This window comes from Cyprinus carpio, chromosome A7 (genome assembly GCF_018340385.1).
Source record: "Cyprinus carpio isolate SPL01 chromosome A7, ASM1834038v1, whole genome shotgun sequence".
NCBI classification, from domain to species: domain Eukaryota; kingdom Metazoa; phylum Chordata; class Actinopteri; order Cypriniformes; family Cyprinidae; genus Cyprinus; species Cyprinus carpio.
Genome location: NC_056578.1, coordinates 22,872,552 through 22,892,631, shown reverse-complemented (window position 1 = coordinate 22,892,631; position 20,080 = coordinate 22,872,552). Strand labels below are relative to the sequence as shown.

Below are 20,080 nucleotides of genomic sequence, written 5' to 3'. Positions count from 1 at the left end.
AGATTATAAACTAAAAGTCTAAAACTAAAAGTCTTAAACCAAAACTAAAAATCTAAATTTGAAACTTAAAGTCCAAGTCGAAAATTAATTTGGTATTTAGGATTGGGCATTTGGCATTTAGGATAGTCAATTATGTATTTAGGGTTGGGCATTTGGTCATTTAGCCATTTAGGATTAAGGATTGGGCATTTGGGGATTTTAGGATTTGTGAATTTGGTATTTAGGATTGGGCATTTAATCATTTAGCCATTTAGGATTGAGGATTGGGCATTTAAAGATTGAGGATTGGGCATTGGAGGATGGAGGATTGAGGAGTGTATACAAATTAGGAGCCGTGGCCCAAATACTGGAGGCTGGGTTTGAAATGGCTGGTGCGCAGAGGCACCTTATGGACAGCAGAGGGAGCTCCCAGTGCTAAGGAGCACACTGTAATGAAGCCAAACGGAGCGAGTGAGCGGCTTGAGCGAGGACTGTGTGATAACTTCAACTTAATGACAGCTTTGTAACATTTGTGGCCTCAAACCGAGCGTACTACTGATGCTTGCGCGCGTGGTAAATCACCTCCGCGAGATGAATTGAATGAGATGAATGTATTGCGCGCAAATGGGCATTTCGGTCTTTTTCGTGAGCCGGCTCGTTTGACTCAGCTCACTGAAAAGAGACGGCTCTTTTGGCTCACAAACGGCTCTTTAAAAAACAATAATGTTTTGACAATGATAGGTGTGAAAACAATTCTAGTAAATTATTAAATGAAATCAAACTCACAATGTCTCAATTTCTTTATAAATGCATTGATTTGTTATGAAAAAAAGAATACTATTAAACATTTGCATTTAAATTACAACTTTTTAATGTATAGAAACAACAACATTACAAAACAAATACAATCTGAATCTGAACAACATAATAGAACCCATATTAAAGAAAAATAAAAACTGAAAGGATTAAACTGGTTCATCTTTTTTTGGCATGTTATATAACCAGCATGAACTATCTCACTAGATTATGTTTTGTATAACTAGCATGAACACACACACACACACACACACACACACACACACACACACACACACACAATGCTGATCATATTTTTATTTTATGATAGATTTGCATTCAGAAATGCAAGCTGCCTTACTTTCAAAGGGGCTGATGCGGTTTCTTCTCCGAGTTTGACACTGTGTGTGTGGTGTGTGTGTGATGGCCCGGCCCCTCCCTCATGCCATATAATTGGTTGACCTCGTGTATGATTGACAGGAACAGAATGTGAGGCTGTTCAGCACGAATATGTGCGCCTTTAGGCCTATATAATTTTTTTTTTTTGTTTCTTTGAATTAGTCAATTATTTTAAATAAAATAAAATGCATCCATTATTTAATTATTACATAATGATTAAATTATTTCTATAGGTTATATATATATTTTTTTTTTAAATAGAGTCGGCTCTTCAGATATGCGAGCCAGCTCTCGTCGTTCACCAACAAGAGCCGCTCTCTCAGAGTCTCTGGGGCTCATTCGCGAACGACGACCCATCACTACAAAGAACATTTACCGCGCGCGCAAGCATCAGTAGTACGCTCGGTTTGAGGCCACAAATGTTTACAAAGCTGTCATTAAGTTGAAGTTATCACACAGTCCTCGCTCAAAGCCGCTCGCTCGCTCTTTTTGGCTTCATTACAGTGGGCTCCTTAGCACTGGGAGCTCCCTCTGCTGTCCATAAGGTGCCTCTGCGCACCAGCCATTTCAAAACCAGCCTCCAGTATTTGGGCCACGCCTCCTAATTTGCATACACTCCTCAATCCTCAATCCTCAAATGCCCAATCCTCAATCCTAAATGGCTAAATGATTAAATGCCCAATCCTAAATACCAAATCACAATCCTAAATCCCCAAATGCCCAATCCTAAATCCTAAATGGCTAAATGACCAAATGCCCAACCCTGAATAGAAAATGCCCAACCCTAAATAGAAAATGCCCAACCCTAAATAGAAAATGCCCTATCCTAAATACCAAATGCCCAATCCTAAATACCAAATTAATTTTTGACTTGGACTTTAAGTTTCAAATTTAGATTTTTAGTTTTGGTTTAAGACTTTTAGTTTTAGACTTTTAGTTTGTAATCTGACCAAATAATTCCTTCATATATATATAGCCTAGCTTTATTATGTTTTCCTCTGCACACAGAGGTGCTGCAGGTGCATATGAAATGATACGACCATGTGAATCCTCATGTTCTGTTGTTTGCTGTTTGCACATGCATGTAAAATTAATTCCCGGGGAATAAATGTTAGTATTTTTAACCGCTCACAGACACTTATCCTTTCTAATTTAATTCAATATTAATTTAAAATAATCTTGTCAGTTAACGAGTGTCGGTTGTTGGTTAGGAAAAATAACCGAAATGAACATCCCTAGATGTTATCTTTGAATCTTTTTTGAGCTATTATTTTGCAGTGTAAGATTACATAGAGTATTCCAAATTCTAAGAATCGGCCAATACCGATCCAATACCAGTGCTATTTTTTTTTTCTACACCACTACAGAAGATCAATGATGTGTTTGTGGAACTAATGGTCACTCTTTTTTAAACCCTTTGTTAAACAAAATCCACTAAATACTCTCTTCCTCATTACAGAGAAAATCTACATTTGAATAAAAATATATAAGCTAAGAAATTAAACTAGCTGACTGTATAATTTAGCAGCAAAAACAATATCTTGAAAAAAAAATCTTTGTTGAACATTATAAAACTTAAACATGTTTATTCTGTTAACTATTTATATTCTTACAAAATTCATTCATGAAAATAAGATAAAAATCATCTTTCTGTGTGCAAATCTTAATGTGAAACACTTCATACAGAGCGGCACAAAGCTCTTATGCACATCCAGGGTGCAGAATGGTGCACTTGAAGCAATATGGAGTCGCAGTGCTTATGCACATCTAGGGTGCAGAATGATGTGCTTGAAGCAACATAAGTCACAGCATGCTGCATTCCACACGCTACAAATGCAATAAGAGAGCAATGTACTCCAGCAAGATGTCATTTAATGCGAACCCCCAGACCTTTATCTACACATCAAGTATTATAATGGGAATATATCATCTTTGAGAGAGAGTTTTACCATGCTGACTGTCATAACTGAATGTGTTTTACGGTCTATTTTTTGATTGAGCAGAGAATGACTGACAGCAGCAGCAGAAGGAAGATCAATTTATGTAAACTTAAATTTAACCATATAAATACAATTCTGTCCCTCACATTAAGATATGAAATGGCTTCAGATGATATCGTCTATACAGCGCGTGAAAAGCAAACTGGTGCATGACCCCCCCCCCCCCCCCCCCCCCCCCCCCCCCCCCCCCCCCCCCCCCACCCCCCCCTTGTGCCATATAAAAAGCACAATAATCACGTTTGTCTGAAACAACTGGGGTTAGATCAAATAATCGCGATTAGAAAGTCATTTAATTATCGCGACAGGCCTAGGTAAGAGGCAAAAAAACCTACCTTTGTCGACCGTTTTATGCTTATGCAGCGTATGACCTTACTCCGATAAAAGAAAACGGGTTACCACGTATGTTTTCGACTTAATAAGTATAATCGGCTTAAGTACGTGCATTTAAACGTGCTCATTGAAGTGCGCATGTGTGATACGTGACAGAAACACATAGTTTGTGCAGATTTAAGTGCATCTAGACAGAGCAAACATTTGCAGTGAAGAAAGAAGGACATATAATCACAAAATCAGACTTTCATGAATCAGAAAATGATAAAAATGTGTTATCTTCCGTATGATGCAGAAATAGAAGTGGTTCAGTCAGAACTCTGCATTTATAACTGCATGAGATATGAGCTGTAAGTTTCCCGCTGACATGCTGTAAACTTTATTTAACACCACAACTGATAATGTATGAAATACTCAGATATATATACTCAATATATATATATATATTGCATACACACTCTATTTCCCTATATACTACAGGGATATAAACTGATTTATTAATGAAGTCATGTAAACGCAGCTTACTTGCGTTGTCAGGTTACTGCTGTGCATGTAAACAGGGAAAACTGGTTATTTTAATAAGCTGATATTTGTGAGTTATCAGCTTACTGGTGTGCATGTAAACCTGCTCAGTCACTTCATACCAAGCAATGAAAGCACCATGCTCATTCCACAATTCACACACATACACACTTATATATACTGGTAGCTGTAGTCTTAATTATTCCTGTGACCTGTCTGAAAGGAAACTGATCCCACAGAAACCAAGCTCTACCAGAGAAAATTAATAATTCAGTCTGATTGGCATCCTCTTCTCACATCTCTGATCATCTTCATGCATCAGTTAATAAGCTCGGCACACTCACACACACTAAAGCACACAGCAGGAGACGTCTCATCAGAGGGAACACATGCAGAGCTGAGAAGGCGAGAGATAATAGAGGTGATAAAAATGTTGTCATGCTGAAAGAGCTTCTGTCAAACCTTATAGAGCTGACATTAACGTGTATCATTTTAACTGAGAAAATCCTCCCATTCTGTCACTCTCATTAACATCTCTTTTATGTTCAGCATCATTATTAAGTTAAGACTGTTTGAAGCATATTCAGCATATGTAGGATAGGATAAGTTTGCATGTCCTACCATCTACCTCCACCTCTCTCTCTTTCTCTCACTCATTATCACTCCATCATGTTCTGTTTGCCTTTTGAAACCGTTTGATGGATAGGAAGAAACCAGATTAAAAAGAGATGGTGACTACTCAGCAGAACAACCAGGACAGAGTCCCACCTCTGATTTCCGAGGGTTTGAGAGAGTCACAAACACACAGACGCACACAAACACATTCACATTTACACTTACAAACATGCTCTACTAAAAACATGCTTTACATATATTACTGTTGGGCTGAAGCCAGGGAAACACCCTGGAAGGATGGCCAGTCTAACACAGGGTCCTAACTAGTCATGATGTGACAAGTGATTTGTCTGTCGACACCAGACATCAAGCACACCAAAATCAATCACATATCCCACCCAATCAGTGCGTGGGCAGACTCTCTGCAAGCACACTACCATCTCACACTCTCAACAAAATGTAAGTAAACAATCAAGTGATATAGCAACTCAAAAAATCCTAAATCTACAACCAGCCCCTTAAGTATAGCCAAGTAAACTTATCCACATACAAACACACACAAGCTTGTCACAATGCTCATCTTCTCTCAGAATCAGTGAATATGTTTACATGCACAGTTATAATTGAGCTACAGCAGGTTTTGCATAGTAGAGCTACAGCCTTCTTCTGTCTGTCTGTGACACAACACTTAATGGAATATCTGAATGATTCATAAAGCATCACCTCTGTGTTTTGGAGTGTGAAGGTCAACTGTAGTGTGATTAATGTGTGTATATGCTGGACGAAGCCATGCTAGGTCTGTTAGTGTAAGTGCAACTTCACAAAAAACTGACTGGTGTGATATCAGTTGGACTAATGATGGGAAAAAAGGAACTAGGGATGAAAAAAATAAAAAAATAATTAATAAAAAAATAAATAAGCCATTATTTACAAAAAATTTCTACACCATGTCCAGTGTTGTCCCTTCAAACAATGTGCAGTTTTAAGGAAATCAAAACAATTATAGTGGATGAAACTATAATTAAATGTGCAAAGGATTGTTTGCCATTTGGAAGTAGAAGTTAAAATCTCTAAAGTGAAAATTATACTTCACAAAAACAAAAACACATACTGTACTAACATGTTATGGGGTACTGGTAGGAGGAACACACATTAACTCATCTGAACAGATCACATTTGTACTCCGTTAAAATAGTCCCTTCTGTTATTGCTCTCATAAAATAGTCTAACAATATGTTACAAAAACATACAATTTAGTCAGAAACGTGCTCATTCTATAGTGCGCTGTCTGTTTGATATGCATGTCCATGCCAGCAGTCTTTCACTGAGGTCCGTGGAGCTTAACAGAGATGCGTTTGTTGCCAGAATGAACCTTTATGTAAAATGGAAATATTCATGAGACTTTTTGAGATTTAAAGGATAAAACTGTAAAAAGGAAGTTATGCGCTGAGGAAATGCATACGAGATAAAGCAGAGTTAAACTTTATGTTTTTGTTTTGAAGCATTAAATATGGAGCATTCTCATGTTTAGGACAATTTCAGTTGTGTATTTTTCACCAAAGCAGCTCACTCTCTGCATTCTGTGCAGTTTTCTAGATGCATTTTTCCATAGAAATAGAAAAAACTGATGTGAATGACAGGTGTTTTCAGTCCAATTCAGTGTTCACAAACATGATTAATCAATAATCAAATCCAATTATGTTGAATATTTTCAATTTCATTGATTTGTTCCATCCAAAACACAACACAAAGTGTCAGTGAGCAGACACACAGTGACTGTCTGTCTAGGTAACATGAACAGTGTCACAGACACGATGTGTTGTTATTGCAAACACACAGTACAAGACTCAGGTTTGAGATGGAAACATTGAATGGAAACTTGCGAACACACACTCTCCGCAAGTTCTCATAAATATGCAATCTTCCTTTACATCACAAAACTAGTGCACTAGAAGCTCATAACACACTCATCAGGTGCGTGTTCGACTCACCTCCTTCCAAACAGCCGTAACCCAGTAAAAGTCCTGCTGCTATGCCGCCGACTCACTGCGACTCTCTCCCCCTCAGGCTGGGGGTTGGATGGAAGGTCAGAGTTGGATGAAGAAGCGGACGTGGAGGCCAGAGAGGTTGTGACCTCTTCCCTGTCCTGTGAACCTGCTCCTAGCTCCTGCTCCATCAGGAGCCTTGAGCGTCAATCAAACAATGGTAACTAATCCCAAACTCACGGAGTCAGAGAGTCCTCATGCTGAAAAATCTAGAAGTGAAGGGTCGCACCATCCTGCTCTCCGCCTCTTGGAAAGAGAGGAAGGACACCCGAACAGCACTCAGTCCTCCAGATCCTTGCAGACTTCCACGCGTGATCCGCTTCCCATTTCGCCTTCAAGACACTTAATCCTATAAGCAAACCCCCACATTCCTCTCCCCCCTCCTCTCTTTCCTTCCTCCCTCTCTCTCGCACTCAGGAAGTTCTTAAAGTCCCAGTCTAAGCAGAGTCATAAAGCAAAGAGTGTGCCTCCAGTCCTCTCCTCATGTCTTTCTCTCTCTTAAAGCGCTCATCTCCTGTTTTCCTCCCACAGTAGCTGCCGCTTGCACTCACACATGCGTCTATGCAGAAGCACACACATACGCTCTAGCTGCCGGTTGCACTCACAAACATTGCACTACACCAGGAAGTGTCAAACTCAGAAGAGACTCATTCGTAGGACCCTAAATATAGCTGCCCCTCCAGGTGCCTGATTGTTTTTGACCTTACATCTTTACATCCATTGCTCACCATTTCTCCATCTTTCTCTCTCTGATAGAAGCTCTAGAAGAAAACGAGATATAACTCTGACAATGGAACAAACCAGCTCATAGTTTGTAGATCAGATTAGTAGTGCATCCAGTTATGTTCACAAATATCATTAACAGACAACTGGCCATTTGGAAATAATCTCTAAACAGAACTTGCCAGTGATAAAAGGTGTATAACTGAGGCCACAGAAACATATTAAGTAAACACACACACACACAGAACAATGCGTTTATGGCTGTGCGAGCACACTTGTAACAGGACAGCAGGTAGGAGTAACATCTTATAGTAGTGAATAAATGCAGTTTGACATTGAGAAAAAGAAAAAAGCAAAAAAGATGGAAAGAGAGATTGCCTCAGGTTCTCAGCTGTTATTGGTTTCTGTCCAATCTGTGTGTCTGTGTTAGCAGGCATGTGTGTATGACTCTTAATCTTTGTTGAAGGTTTTTCTTTTATAGCTTTTACATAAAGATTCACTACCACCCCCAGTGCAGTACACATATTGCAGACAAGGGCTAGAGTTAACAAAAACTGAAATCCATAAAAAAAAAAAGGTTACTTGAAATAAAATAAACGTTAACTGAAATAAATTTTTAACTTGATATAATAAATAAAGAAACAAAAATATATAAAAAAAAAAAAAATAAAAAATATAAAAAAAATATATATGTATGTAATGTATATATATGTGTATATATATATATATGTATGTATATATATATATATATATATGTATATATATATATATATATATATGTATATATATATATATATATATATATATATATATATATATATATATATATATATATATGTATATATATATATATATATATACATATATATATATATTAGCCGTATTTAAAAAAAATAAAATAAAAACTACTCCAAATTATAAATACAATCTATAATAGAGTCTCAGCGATACTAAAATAACACTGCAGGCTGAACCACAAAAACCAGAAGGGAAGTACTCTCATTAGGTCATCTTGTGTGTGTGAGTGTGTACTGTAACATAATAATAAGAAAGTCAGCTGAAAGATTCCTCTCAACCACCTTCTGTTCACACTCACTAAAGACTTCCTGTGAAGGAAGGAAATGATGTCAGTAAAATGGGAGTCGTACACAATTACGGTTGGACCACAAACCATTGTTTCCTGCTATTCTTCTGTTAGCAATACGTATGTGTGCTTGTGTAAGAGAGAGCAACCTACAGATATAGGAGGATGAGAGAGAGGAGGTGAAAATAGGACAGATGAAATTATGGGTAGGAAATATAACTGTGTAGGAGTGACAAGTAGGATCTGTAACCTGGATTCAGCCTGATCTAATACCACCAGAAACAGCAGGAAGAAATTTCCACCACAAATCAATCCACCCATACTCATTTTCACTGTAGCACCTCACATTCTAAGCATCTTAACTCAAGCATCAAATTCATCCTTTTTAAGGGCTTGAGTCTAAAACAGATCGTAATGATGATTTTGTGCATCTTAAGACTGGAACTCCACCTTGTGGTCACATAGAGTAACTGCATGCTTGCAGGGATTTTTACACTGTGGTTAATAAATCTTAAAAACCACTGCTTTATATATTTACTCAAGTAAAGTTTGGGGTCTCAGATTGTGTATTAATGGATTATATATTTGTAATATTTATAACAAAGGTAATGTGACTTTGAATTAGGCACAGATTATGGATGATTCTTTATATATATATCACACAATATATTTAATATAATATATTTACTGTACATGCACACCAGAATGTCAGTTATTCTGAGTCACTGACTGAGATGCAAAAGTGGCAGTCGCATTTAGATGTACTTAATTAGCAGCAGAGCATGGCATTTGCATCAGCAAGGTCAGGAGTTCGACTCCCTAGGAATGCGTGATTGATAAAATGTAATTCAATGCAATGTAAGTTGCTTTGGATGAAAACGTAAATGTAAATATTCTTAGCCTACATTAGGGTCAGAACACACTTGCACACTAATGCTACAAGATTACACAAAAGCTGCATCAGAAAAAAGACTGTCTAGTTGGTCCTAACATCTGTTTATATATATATATATATATATATATATATATATATATATATATATATATATATATATATATATATATATATATATATATATATAAAAAAGGTACGTGGTTTCAACCTGGGTGGGGGGCGCCAGAGTTCACAGTGGGGTCGCGGGTAGGGCTGGCAATAAAATGATAATTATCATTACCAGATAGTATATAGTACTTTTACTAATCTCAAACCACATACAGCACAAATTTTAGCAGTTGGGGCAAAAACTGCAAACATTTGTTTGTTTTTTTCTTTTTTTCTTGTGCTTGCAGGTTCATTCCGAAAATCAACCCTGGTGGCACCAAATGCATTCAAAGTCACAGATCAGATGGAATTCTGGAAAGAGGGTGCAAAGAAAAAGCCTGAATCCCCTCATGCTGTTTCTCTTGTCAACTTTGCCAAAATTACTGAAACTGAACACAACACCACAAACTAGTTTTTACTATATATATATTTTATTTACTTTGTTTTAACATGCTACAGACAAAGTCCCCAGGGACTGTGGTGATGCCCTTTTTTCAGCTAGTGCATGCTAGAGGTCAAGAGTTGTAATTTTAAAAAGAAAATGTTTGACAATAAAAACGAATATTATCAGGACAAATGCTAACAAGTTATTGTGATTTTAAAAATATGATTTACAGTGCTGTATTTGGATTGTTTTATACAGGTAAAAAAAATTAAATAAACTAAATAGTATCTACTAAAACTGACAATAGAGTAATAATTAGGGTTGGGAATCGTTAGAAAATTTCCGGTTCTGCCTAATGGTTATGGATCCATTAAAATCATTAAACAACTATTAAAAAAATAGTGGTAAGGAAAAATGCACAATACTCAACTACTCAATGCTCAATACTGTTTATTACTTACTGTCAACTTAATTTAAAGGTTGGCAATGTCAAAATTCAACATATATTACAGTATTCAAACTTTCAGGTTCCGATTTTGGTTCCTTTTTGGTTAAACCAACTATTATTATGTTTTTTACTATTTTACCTTCACTGAATGTAGTGTTGCTGGAAGGTAGTAAGTAATGTTGAGTATTGCTAGTCCATCAATCAGCAGGTGCTTCAAAGCTGATGTTTTTTTACACTATCAATAACATTTTGCTTTTCAAGCAGGAATAAGCTGGTTGGCCAAATAGTCCCTGGAGGGCTAAGACACTTGTTCATTTCCCTAAATTAATGAAATATAAACTGTTTTACTTATAACCATGTATACACACACTCCACAAAGCCCCTATTTTACAAATTCCTGTGTGAACTGTGCAGCTCGCTAATTGTGCAGATGTGATGTGCTTATTTGAAGCCATTTGCGTATTTTGAGAGAGAAAGAGAGAGAACACGCGTTGATTTACTCACACTGTTTGCGAAATTACGTCTCACACAAAGTCTTCAAATTACTTTGTAAATTATTTACTGAAGAAATATGAATTGTACCTAATCAACATCAGCAATTTAATTATTTTACCTGTGTCAGACAGAGATTTAGACAGTGCCGCTGGATGTCATGCCAAACCTCTCACATCAGCGCTTTGTCAGCTTAAGATCGGCCTTTATAGAGACCGCCCATCAAACTTCCCCAAGCCATTATCTGCCGATAGCGATTGGTAGTTGATCAATCAGAGCACCCCAACAGCACACAGGTCTTTCTAGACTCTCAACACCCTTCTCAGGTGTACACTGGTCCAACACAGGATCTTTAAAACTTACAGCCTCGCCCCAAAGACGGATCTATAGTCTTCCAACTCTATCACTGTTTTTTTTTGCGGTGGTCTTTTGAGATCAGAATCTTTAATACTTCTATTCCTCAGCTGCACAACATATACCAGACACGACTCCCAAGTTACTCTTTGCAGAAAGAAAGTTTTATTCACGGCCAGGAGCTTCCTGGTCACAACAACCAAGAGAGACTCCTGAACAGAAAGATCCATGTACATTTAAACCTTACTGTAGGTTCTGCTGTTAAGCACTTTTGGTAACTCTAAATTCTTGAATGACATGATGTATTCAAAAGGATACATAGTCTTTGATCTGAGCATTCTTAGTCTGCACATTCTGTTTTCGCGACATTGGAAATACCTTTGACTCCTTCTGAGTACATAAAATTTTTCCATCAAACTTAAAAGTATGCAAGTAGGCATATTCAAATGCAGCGAAAGAGTTCTAGATTTTGCAGCTGGCTTCAGATTTAAGTATCGCAATGTCTTCATAGTGCTGATTTGAGATGAGCAGCATGGGTCATCAAACAGTAAGCACATGGACACATAAGCAAGTGTAGTTCAGTCTTACCTGTGGTAAAGTTGAGGCGGAGGGGTGGGGGGCAAGACCCATTTCCCCCTTTGTCCCCACATTTCTCTTTCTCTTTCACACCTGCCAGATTGGCTCTAGTTACTGTCATACACACAACTATAGACAGCAACTGACCCTTGCAGTCTGTGCCTCTCTGAGCTAAATCTTTCTTCCCCAACACCCCCTACTTCCTGTTGTGACACTTCCTTATGTGAGTGTGTTTGTGTTTGTATTGTGTGCGTGAGAGAGACGGAGAAAGGGAGATGGGTCAGGGGTAAAACTTGATTCTTGTAAAAGAAACCGCCTCAAATAGAATATGAGCTACAGACCCAGGAATACACACACTGAGAACAGGGTCCTGCAGGAAACTATTTTTAGTACTCTTAAAGGAGAGGCCCCAAACAAACACACACACACACACACTGAGGCAGGCAGCTCTCCCTGCTTTTTACAGTGGAAAGTGACTGATGATCTTGAACTTTTATATTTCTGTGCATGAAAACACAAGCTGCTACAAAAAACTAAGATGAAGAAAAGATATTGTACTTCCTGTCACACTCATCTTACTTTTAACCACAAGTAAACGCTCACCCACAGATGCATATCTTAAGATAAAAAGCAAAGACTGTTGTCCATTTCCACTGTCTGTCTTTCCATTAGAGATGTGCATTTTGCTCATTCTGAAACTTAACTGATTAATCAACCAATATTGAAATATTTTGTTTTATCATCATCTCAAAAATCTGGTGGCTTAAAACTATCATTCAAAATATTACAATAAAACAATTCACAAAATTAGAACTATTTGTTTGTAGTCTCTGGAGTTGGTTTAGAGTGTATTGCACAACTGAAGCATTTTCATAATCTGAAAGTCATCGCTGAATTTCACTCATCGTCTCCCTGCAGAGCATTGGGTTTGCAGATTGTGTTACCTTAACAAACGTGAGAAGGCAGACTTTTTGCATCTAATACTGACCAGACTGCTGAACTTCATTTAACTCATTTCACCACTAGGGGGAGAATGCACTCTTCTTCACTAACGGTTCTATAATCTGTTTTGCTATATCCTTTTTAACTTTCGATTCTGTTGTTCCAAACATAGTTAGTTACTTTCTTCCACTGGAACAAACAAAAATAAATAAATAAAAGGTTTTTGAGTTGAATGAGCACTAAATGAGCACTGAGGTGTTACTGGCTCAGTAAAAAGGTTCTGTGCTTGATTGAGTATGTACAGTAGTAGACAAAATTGTGGCATTAATTTACACAGAGACACACAGGCACATTTAAACAGCTATTTTATTTTATTTATTCATTTATTTATTTTTGCAGTTTAATATTTATAGACACTAGTCTGGCATGGCAATTTTATTAAGTGTACAGCCCTACCATTTGATTTATTAATCCACATTCAGCATTATACAGTAAATGTAATTTTTATTAATGTACTGTGTTCCATGATTCCATCAACGATGCATTGCTGAATCAGTTTTGGTGAGCTGTTCCTTATTATCCTGCATATTTGGGTGTAGAAAAGAATCACCCCCCTTTAAAATAATCACATTTTGTTGCTTGGCAGCCTGAAATGAAGACAAAGTTTTTGTTTTATCCAGCTGTATTTACTCAGTGCAACTTATAACATCCAAGTGAAAGATATAACACCAATATGAAAAAAATAAACAACCAGAATCACTGAGTAGGAAAAATAATCACCCCCCTTCTAAAAATGACTTATAAACTCAGTCAGGTGTAACAAATCAACTTTTCATTGGCACACATTGGCTGGATCCGAAAACTTAGGCAGCTGACACGGTTTGGAAAGATTCGGACGCCATGGGGTGGAGAGTGACGTCACTGCCCAGAATTGTTTTTGTTATTTCTAAGAAGGAGAAATGTATTTGACGTTCATTTCAACAGCACAAACCGGCACACATCGAGCACAAACGAATGACACCAGTTTTGTGCAATTTAGACGAACTGGGGTGGAGAGTGACGTCACAGCCTCCGAAAATATTTTGGTTATATCTATGGAAGGAAATAGATACAGTGTTTGTTTTAACGGCACAAACGGGCACAAATCGAGCACAAACGAACTGCGCTGGTTTGGAGCGATTTGGGCAACATGGGGTGGAGAGTGATGTCACACAGTCAAAAAAAAGAATGCTTAATATCTCAAACACTAAACCAGCACAAACGTTCGTTTTTGTGGCACAAATCAGCACCAACGCAGGACAAATGAATGGCATAGTTTTGGTAATTATTTCTTTTTATGGGGTGCCAACTTCAGAGAGGTGCAGCAGACTTGCTGCCTCGCTGCTGTATGAGGCAATGACTCTGCAGGCAGCATTTTTGCACAAAGGCACCTCATGAAACTGATTTCGGACAGGTTTCTGAGGCAGAGTAACAGTTTAATGATCTACACCAAAATATAGAGAGCTTTGGTGATAACTAAGTGAATATTTAATTACTGCAATATTAATTTCTCACTAGAAATGACATCAAAAGTGGAAAATGTTGTTTAAAAAAACTCGCTTATACTGCTCAAACTGACCACCGACTGCAATTTTCATATGTCATCTTTATTTTTTAGTCACAGAATGGAACGCACAGGATTGTGGGATATCAAAGGCAGCGAAGGATACATCTTATGCTGCCTTCAAAAATCGGCCATATGAAGGCATCTCAGGAGGCAGGAACTGAAGCTAACATTGAATTTGGATGCCAAAGCCATTTGATTTTCAACTGTGTTCAGCTGTGGTCATTTTGATTAGTTCAGCATGAAAAGAGCTTTCCTGGAGCATTTCAGTCCTTGGTAGTGCAGCTGAAGCAAACAATCAGCTATGAGTGGCAAGGCACAGTCAAAACTCTATGGAATAAAGTTGTGAACAGGCACAAGTCCCTCCCTGGATGATGGATCAGGACGTCGCTCCAAACTGGATGAAAGAGCCGGAGGAAACTGGTCAGAGAGGCGATCAAGAGGCCTACAGCAACTCTGAAGCAGCTGCAGGAATTTATGACAAAGAGTGATCATTGTGTGCAATATCACAAATTCTCCACAGATGTGGCTTGTATGGGAAGGTTGCAAGAAAAAAAAAAATACCATCAAAATACCGTCAGATTCTTGAGGAAAATCTGCTGCCCTCTGCCAGAAAGTTGTCAATGGGAATGACCCAAAGCACACAGCAAAACTGAGCACACAGCGTGAAAAAGGTGAATGTCCTTGCATGGCCTGATCAGAGCCCAGACTTAAACCTCACTGAAAATCTGTGCAATGACTTGAAGACTGCAGTCCACAAACACTCACCGTCAAATTTAACTGAACTTGAGCAGTTCTGCAAAGAAGAGTGAGCAAATATTGCTAAGTCTAGATGTGCAAAGTTAGTAGAGACAAGAGACAAATCCCAACAGACTAAAGGCTGTAATTAAAGCAGAAGGTGGTTCAACAAAATACTGACACAAGGGGTGATCCTTTTTCCAACTGGGTTTCTGGGGGGGTTCTTCTGACATGTTGGTGTTATATCTTTCATGTGGATGTTATAAGTTGCACTGAGTAAATACAGCTGGATAAAACAAAAACGTCCATGACATTTTGCTCACTCATCTTGAATCTCCACACAAAAGCAGTTTGGTCCACCGGCACACTTACAACTATCAATTATCAGCAACCTAGATGGAATGGATTTAAATATGGTAAAATATATCACACAGAGCTCATGGTATCGCAATCTATTCTTAGAAACACAAATAAAGTCATCCAAAATATTTATTAAATGACCAAGGAGGATGTGTACAACTTGGTTTTGTGGATGCAGATTCTGTGTGGTTTGGCTTATCAGAAAACCTGCTGCCATTTTAGTGTGTTTGTGATGTGACAGCGTTTGCTGCATCTCTCACAGCCGAATGTGTTGGACATCGTGCTCCAGCCAATGAACTTCAGAGAGATCAAGGCCAAAGTTACCATGGTGTCTGTCACTGTACTGTAGTGACTGCTTATCAGCTACAGGCATCGATTAATAGGAAGCAGTGAAGGCTGGTTGTGATTGGCTCTTATTAGCTTGTTTGCAGCATTGTCATGACGACATGATACAGTGACCTCAAGACTAATTGGAGGAAGCTGAGTTTGTCTAATAAAACATGACCTATTGAACGTGTACAGAGTTTAGGAGCATAATATAGTGGAAACTACAAGCAACTGGTCTTCTGTAGCAGTATGTGTACAGTATGTGTCTATGGATACATGTACTGTCTGTGACATGCTGTGTGCCCACTCCTCAGTCCTTTCCAGAGTACACGCAGTTCCACTGAGCACACACAGTTTACATCTAATCAAATATCTCTCACACACACAGCGTCATTTGTAATCTGTGTTGTACAGAAAAGGCTTGAATAATTAATCTGAACTCAAGTCACAGGCTCTCGTGTCAGTCACTGAGTGATATCCTTTCTGTAACAAACCTGTGCAAAAAGTGTGTGATCATGTGTGTGTGTGTGTGTGTGATCGCATTTGTTTCAGCTCTCTTTCACGCACATGATAGGATTGGTTTAGGATTAGGTTTTCTGACAACATTGAAGCATCTGCTTTCTCTCTCTCAAGAGCATCTACTTGATGCCTTAAGAACACTTACAGGCATTGGCTTCAGTAAACTAATAAACAGGACTCATGAAACAGCACATCCTAACTTGTGTGCTTAGCCACAAAATGGTGCTGTGGGATCTGAACCTGGTGTGTTTGACTCGCTCCCTTTAAAACCATGTAATGGAAAAAATTAGGAAAGCAATCTCTTGGTGCTCAAAGTAGAGGAAAGGAGGTGTTTTTGTGATGGCTCAGACTGTGGGAGGAGAGCTCCTGGTAAAGCAGCACCTGCAGGGCTCACTGACTCACTCACAATACACTCCAATCTACAGCCATTACACACATCCTTCAGTACAGCTGGGACACTTTGACTCACTCTAACACACAGCAAAAAGACACATTAAAAGGCATATGCACACACACACACACACACACACACATATATATATATATATATATATATATATATATATATATATATATGTCCAGTAATACTGTATACTATATATTAGTTTAATAATTTTTTAAAGGGTACATTTGATGCCCATTTTCCAGAAGTTGGTATGATTCTTTAGGGTCTTCATGAACTGTCTGCAACATATTTAGTTAAAATAACTCAGTGGTCATGTAAAACACAGCTCTGTACACAGCAATCTGTTTCAGTACACGTCTCTTTAAATGCTAATGAGCTCTGCTCACCCCGCCTCTCTCTTCCGTGGAAGAGGAAAGGCGATTTGCAAATAATCATAAGAAATATAAAGTGTGAGACTTACTTCTTCTGGAGGTGCAGCTGGATCACCAACAGTGGATACTGATCCATCCTTGAGTTTGAACTTTTTAGCAAAATCTGCTTTGAATTGTCCCTCGTTCAGAAAGCAGTCTGGAGTAAAATGATTCACACAGACATAAATGTGGTAGATTGGGGGTGCATTCCCTTCAAAAACAAAAGCAATCCACTGCGTCTTTAGTGGCTCAGATGTCGGGAGTAAATGACGACTGCTATGGTCATTCTTACATCAAACAACAAAACACCTCAGTTGCTTAGGAGCTGAGTTTGTCTCCTGCTGCTGCATAGCAACAATGGCGGACTGTTTATAGCTCACTCAAGGCGGGTCTATGCTAAAATGGCAGCGTCTGTCAACAGTCGTGGGAGGGGCCTGTGCAAAGTGACATCACTTTGCCTAGATTCTGTGAACGGCTTGATCTGAGAAAGTGCCTATGATTTGTGGGGATTTTTTAAAAAAGCACTGGGTGGATTTTTATCATTATAGGGTGGTTATGTACACACTAGAGGTCGACCGATGTATTGGTTTTGCCAATTAATCGGCAGCGATAGTTGATTGCTGGAACAATCGTTTTTTGGCGAAAATCCATGCCGATAGTTTTCCGTTGCTGGTTGCGTCCTTTGCTGGAGAGGCTGAGAAGTGTCTGTTTTCATTATAAATTGCGAGAGCGGCCTCAAGTGGTTGAAATCACTGACAGCATGTGCTATTTGTTTAGACACGTGATGCTGCAGACTGAACAGAGCGAGAAACTTCAGACCTGGATTTAAATACAGCTGACAGAAAATCCTGCAGCGCCACAGAGCACCATTCACATAGTTTTCCATTAAATTACATTATATTCGCCCTGAATCGTTGTTAAACCTCTGGAGTCGATCAACGCAAATACACGTTTTGTGCCATCTTCTCCTGATAACCCCGAAAAAAGCTTAAATTACACTTTCAGTTTCGATCGTACAGATAAGAGCAATACATCAAATCGAATCTGTAAAGGGTCAACTTTTATTTGTATACACACATAATAACAACAAAACTTTGTGCATTTATAAAATAAAGAAAATCTGATCTGCGTGATCTTCATTTAGAAACACATCATTAAAATGAACTGTAACTCAGCAAAGAGTCATGAGAAAGATATCTATAGAAAGCTTGACATGTCTACTTTTAAACTGAGCAAGTCTTATCGAAAACAAATATTCTGTGATAAAGTAATCCATATGAAAACAACGCGATGTCCAGTCTTTCACGTCTCCTTTTGGATTTCATAGGGCCCTATTAGAGTGTGGTAATTTCAACATTTACTATTACTATTACTATTATTATTATTTCTACTAGTAGTATGGTTCAGTACGTTTTTTTATTTTAGTTTTTGTTCAGTACCCATTTTAAAAAATATTGGTTAATTAATCTGTATCGGCCAGTGTGGTCCAACCTAGCTATCGGTATCGGCAAAATCCACTATCGGTCGACCTCTAGTACACACACTCCCAAGACATTTAAGTTCAACACCATGTAAAAGTTAATTTTGCATCCGATGTCCCCCTTAAAGAACACCACCCCTGATTTTTGTACATGGTTAGGGATTTCCTCTCACACTATGTCTACAAAAGAAGTGACCACTGACATGCAAATCATTTATCCTTTATGAAACAGAATGAAATATCAGTTTATTGTTGGAGATCCGTCATACAACACACCCAGTGTAGACAGAATCACCATTTATAAGTTTTATTATTGCATCTCATCACTGGTCACTTGCATGACATATGTAGCCTACATAAAATATCATACATGACAATATGAGGGTTTAGCCTAGAAAAATGTGATGCACAGAATCAGCATAAACTCAATTATTACCAAATATTTTTTGTTGCATTTCTTATTTACCTCTATCAACAGAAAAATAAATTAAGTATCTGTTGCTAGTCTGCACACATATTCCCCTCTGAGAGAAACAGAGTGACAATAATTAGAAATGGATGAAGGTTGAGCAGATGAAGACAGACAGGGAGTCATACAGAGAAAGAAGGAGGGACAGAAAGACGGAGGAGGAATAAAGAGAAGGAGAGAGACTCAATTAACAAACGTCCACTTCCTTACTGTCTGTAGCTGTAGCATTATCCTCTAGAGCAACCCACAAACCCACACAGATGACTGTCAGAGATGATAAAATGCTGTTTGAGTACCATGATCACTAATCTGATGGCTAAAATAATCTCCACTGAGATTATCTGTGGAGATCTGTGCTCATTTGTTTTCTTACTGGGTCACAAAAGAAGAACTTTCCATCAGACAATGTTATCAGCACAATGTCTTTCTGATATCTTCTAGGAACTAACCATATGACATATAGAAAAATATTTTAATAAAACCTGTTTTCCCACATCCCAAGCACCACACCACTGTCATGGTGACCCCTTATTTAAATCATCTTTTTGAATCATCTCTGTTTCCAGTTCTTTGCAGCAGAACATGCACGTGATGAGAAAATTATTTATCCCCATCTCACACACTAGGGTTACAATGGCCAGATCCTGTAAAGTTGGGAGAAAGAGCAGTGTATGAGAGATTTAAGAGATAAAACAGTATAAAAGCTCTTGTGGTGATGCTGTTGAACAGGAATGTAATGATTAAATGCGAGCCGGTTGAAAATCGATTCAAATATGTAACGATTCAAATCAGTTGAAATGCTAAATCGTGATTCAGTTAAGGGTAGGTGTTTATATGAATGTATGTCTGAGGGGAACTTTAGAAAAGTTTAGATGGTATTTTTATCTTTTCCCCTTGCCTCTGTATAATGCATATTAAAGTTCATAAGTGCAGCGCTGCTTTGTTTACAGCGGTAACCAAGGAAATGCTTTAAGCTCCACCTGCTGGCAGAGAGTGAATCTGCGTCTCGTTCAGCTCGTCTGATGTTTCTGTTTCAT

General features: G+C 38.1%; 1 protein-coding gene across 10 annotated transcripts in view; it reads right to left on the bottom strand.

Moving 5' to 3' along the window:
- Positions 1–20,080, bottom strand: part of LOC109086484 (diacylglycerol kinase zeta-like) — a 116,582-nt gene that overhangs the window by 83,302 nt on the left and 13,200 nt on the right. Inside the window, exon 1 of one of the 10 annotated variants that reach the window (XM_042760431.1) lies at positions 6,632–7,350. The exons of the other annotated variants lie outside the window; for them this stretch is intronic. Within the exon in view, the coding sequence (XP_042616365.1) occupies positions 6,632–6,816 (185 nt within the window). The 5' untranslated portion in view covers positions 6,817–7,350. Of the gene's footprint in view, positions 1–6,631; positions 7,351–20,080 lie in introns of those variants that run through there. 10 annotated transcript variants of the gene reach the window in all.